The 3698-nt window shown below is 37.7% G+C and overlaps 1 protein-coding gene across 5 annotated transcripts; it reads right to left on the bottom strand.

Annotated features, from left to right (window-relative positions):
• Positions 1 to 276: 276 nt before the first annotated feature.
• LOC111290585 (zinc finger protein CONSTANS-LIKE 14-like) lies at positions 277 to 3201 on the bottom strand. Of its 5 annotated transcripts, none has more exons than XR_002690288.2 (5): positions 2081 to 3193; positions 1771 to 2001; positions 785 to 1050; positions 519 to 690; positions 277 to 425 (listed from the first exon to the last, which is right to left on the bottom strand). XR_002690288.2 is itself a non-coding variant. In XM_022881964.2 (4 exons), exons 1-4 carry the CDS (start codon positions 2885 to 2887, stop codon positions 588 to 590), a joined length of 1395 nt encoding a protein of 464 aa, XP_022737699.2. In that variant the 5' UTR covers positions 2888 to 3201; the 3' UTR covers positions 277 to 587. The 5 variants fall into 5 exon arrangements, 3 of the variants coding, with proteins under 3 accessions (XP_022737699.2, XP_022737681.2, XP_022737705.2); XR_016328609.1 differs by having other exon boundaries at positions 1771 to 1989; positions 2081 to 3192; XM_022881964.2 differs by having other exon boundaries at positions 277 to 690; positions 1771 to 1989; positions 2081 to 3201.
• Between the last annotated feature and the right edge of the window lie 497 nt (positions 3202 to 3698).

The following is a 3698-nucleotide window of genomic DNA, read 5'->3' as shown; positions in this document are numbered from 1 at the left end:
CCCCGCCAAATATTCACCGCTTCGTTGAATTCGTGGGTTCTGTCGGGGACCTTGGCTTTGATCGGTCCTTAAATGTCTACTTGCTACAACTGTACGGATGAAGGAGAGATAAACGATACGGGATGAACGAAAACAGCATCTAATAAATTTTCCCCTAATGTTTTTTCCTTTTTCTTCTTCATTCTTTCGAGAGGAAAAAGAAATAATTTGTTACTGCCTTTCATTATATTTTCTTTAGTTAAAGTTTCCCTCATGTTTTTTCATCGCCACAAAATATAAGAAAATGTGATCCTTACATTTCATTTTCCTTTACTCGAAAAATTCCATGAACCAAACAAGGCCTCAGAGCGCATCAAGACAGCCACACACCACAAGCACAAACATCCTCCACCCCGCCTTTTCCCTACCATAATTCAAAACATCCCCTGTTTGAGGTGTTAGTTAGGAGAGGGTTAATTTTTGAATTTGATGGAACAAGCAGGCAACAAATGCGAGAAATATGGAATGCTAAATTATACATTTACTATGGACGAACATAAGAAATATATACAGAGCAATCCGAGCAAGGAGATCACTTCCGTACAGCTTTATCCAGCAGAAGCGTCAGCAGCCTTCACAAATCGACCTTTCACTCGCTTCCTAGTATCAGCTCTTGCCTTCCTCGATTCATATCGGATGTGTTTATCATACCTATTTATTGCATGGGTTAAACTTTAACAACAAAATCATTTTGATAAAAAACGGTTATTTGATGATAACAAGCAAACCAGAAAGGAAAAGATACCTTCGTGTTTTCTTCTTCTCCTTGTAGCGTTGCATGGCATTGCCTCTGTTTTGTGCCAGCAACTCAAGATCAGCCTTGTTAGGTGCTGCTGGCCTTGCTTGGGCACCCTTCACAAGGAAAGGTTGTTGCATGAAGTGAACATCATTAGAACTGCTAGAACATTTGGTTTTACCAAAAGCTGCACCCGAAGATGGCCTTGCTATTGGTATGTTGTTGCTCTCAGATGTGGCTGGTCCTTGATTTGCACCTGGATTACTCGGGTTATTCTGCATTTTCAAGCTCCATAATCAATACTCAAAAAGTCTTTAAAATTGGCAAAAACAAAGCTAGCATACTGCATCTATGGGAGGAGATTGCCCAGTCATATGTGCAACAATTTCCAATCAAAATTCTAAGTTCTGACCTGATCCTACATATATCAAACAAAGAGAACATGGAGCAAATAGACCATCTACATAACCCATCAAACAGTAAGGTCAATAAAGGTCATTGGTTGGGTTTATGCTGGCTTGCATATCTCAAATTCACAAAAGAGTATCAATTTGTATTAATCTTTCTCATGCTTCTCATCTACATGTTATACCCGCAGAAACTCCAATAAAGGATCTAGATATTATGCGTACAGACGAAATGCTTTTCATTAATTATGCAGAATAAGAAAAGCAGGGTATATATAGCATGGTCGTATTAATTATATATGTTATTAAGAATTTGAAAACAGGATACACGTATACACTATAAATCAAGCAAGTAAAAAAGAAACGGTGTCTCTCTAAAACTAATCAACATCCCCTATTGTTAGATTGCAATATTATTATATGGTGCTATACATGATACACTTTGCCAGACCGAGTGAAGAAAAAGTATACTTGTACGGAAAAGAGTATAACAATAAGAAAATTTTAAATCAACGTAAGGCTATTAGACAAAATCACACGAGAGATTAATAAGAAAGTGAAGGAGGCGGGTAGTGGGGAGGAACACACATTATTGACTGAAGCCATATCGTCTTGTGAAGTAGGAGGGTAGTTGATGTGGCAAATATCTCCCAGCAATTTAACATTTGTCAAAGACGTGTCTTTCATAAGTTCACTGAAATTCTTAATCTTGAAACCAGCATCACTTCCCCCGTACCCAACTTCTTCCGATTGGGATTTGTTACACTCTTCCTCACCCCTCAACCGCCCTAACTTAAAATCCCATATCTGTAAAAAATTCTAACCAACATGCCGTCACTGTTTAAAATTTCTACTGCTGGTAAGATTTTTCATAAAATAAAATAAAATAAAAAAGTACCTGAGGAGTTTGAACATTTAAATTACCATTCCACAATACATTTACTCCATCCACAATGCGTTCGCTCTCTTGCGTTTGCATCATAAGCAAAGAAGTAAACGGCGTTTGCGTTTCCTGTTGCAGTTGCGGCTGTATGACGTCTTGTCGAGCCAAAAAGCTGCCGTTTGATTCCACGTTTGACACCAGATTCTCCCCAACTCCGCCGCCACCGTCGGCGACAACGCCGCCCATGAAATCTCTTTTCATCAAATCCACAAGCTGCTTATAAATAACCTGCTTGCACTTCCCACTTCCGAGATTCTGCTTCTTCAACATCTCCCCGTAGCTAAAACTATCGTAAGGTACCATCATCTCTTGCACGCTCGTTTTGTAGGCCCACGATTCCACCGCTGGCATCATCAAATCTTGGTAGTCCCTGTTCCAGCTCTGATCAGAGAGTTTCTTCTCTTCGAGATCATATCCCCAAGCCGAAGCCAGCTCCAGAGCCGATGGGCAGCCAGAAAACCCTTCCACGGGGGTGCGATCGTGTGCGGCCGACACAGAGCAACCACCGTGCGCGTCCCAATCACACTCTTGACAAAGAACCAAACTATCTGTTGCGCACCGAACGGAAACCGGTTCGGTGCCACAATTATCGCAGATCTGAGAGCGGAGATGCTTGCGGGAGAGCAGGTTCGCGGAGTGCACGTGCTGGTCGCAGAATAAACAAAGCTTGGCCGAGTCAGCTCGGCAGTAGAGAACCGCTATTTGCTCGTTGCAGAAACCGCAGGGCACCGTTCCCTTGCCCTCCGGTTTTGGACTAACCATAGTTTGGGGAATTTCGTTAGTAAATATTCTTTTTTGGTTTTGGTAAGATATTTAAAATTGAAAATGAAACTCTAGCCTAGAAGAGATAGGTGTTGAACTTGAAGCAGTTAATAATTGAAAGCGTAACGAGGGAAAATCACAATGAGGGAAAAGGCAGATGAGTTCAGTTTAGTCTTTTAATCATCACTTGGCATCTAATACCAGTATGTCCTTTTCATTTTTCCTTCTTTCCAAATTTAGGAACTGTGTTTCTTAATAGTATTTTAAGAGTTTCGTTAGTTTTGACTCCATATCAATATGGCTTAAAGCGTGGATGGTTGGTTTAGCAGCACCGGAAAGGATGACGAAAAAATAGAAAAAAAAAATTCCAAATCATAGTGTTCGGATGAAAATTAATTTTTTATTTAATTTGATGAAAATTAAATTTGATTTGAGTTTATTTTCCGATTATGAAATAAAATACCTAAAATATATCAATCAAGTTGAATTATATATTTTTTAATTAATTTTTATATAAATTTTAATTTTTTATTAAATAAAAATAATTATTATATATATAAATTTATTTGAATATATAAAAAATAATGTGAAAATAATAGAAAAAATTAACTTAAAAAATGGATAAGCAAACCAAAAGAATTAAGCTCAAATAAATTTAGTTTTAAAGGAAGCTAAATTTGGATTTGATTCAATTTTTAAAATTTTAGAATATTATGCATTAACCAAAATAATAAGTAGGTCGATGGTGAGAAAAATTCTCATTGCACCACAATTATGTTTTTATAATATTTTATAATTTGATCTTTTAAAG

This window comes from Durio zibethinus, chromosome 16 (assembly GCF_047325235.1).
Source record: "Durio zibethinus cultivar Kanyao isolate XHJ-2024 chromosome 16, ASM4732523v1, whole genome shotgun sequence".
Classification (NCBI taxonomy): domain Eukaryota; kingdom Viridiplantae; phylum Streptophyta; class Magnoliopsida; order Malvales; family Malvaceae; genus Durio; species Durio zibethinus.
Note: the sequence above shows the minus strand (reverse complement) of the source record. Positions and strands in the feature narration are given on the sequence as shown.

Excerpts from the sequence above, each read along its gene's own strand:
- LOC111290585 (XM_022881946.2), bottom strand. The coding sequence starts at position 2,887 with ATGGTTAGTCCAAAACCGGAGGGCAAGGGAACGGTGCCCTGCGGTTTC. Across the intron at positions 1,051-1,770 it reads ATATGGCTTCAGTCAATAAT|AATAACCCGAGTAATCCAGG; the intron begins GTGTGTTCCTCC and ends TTGAAAATGCAG. Across the intron at positions 691-784 it reads GAGAAGAAGAAAACACGAAG|GTATGATAAACACATCCGAT; the intron begins GTATCTTTTCCT and ends TGCAATAAATAG.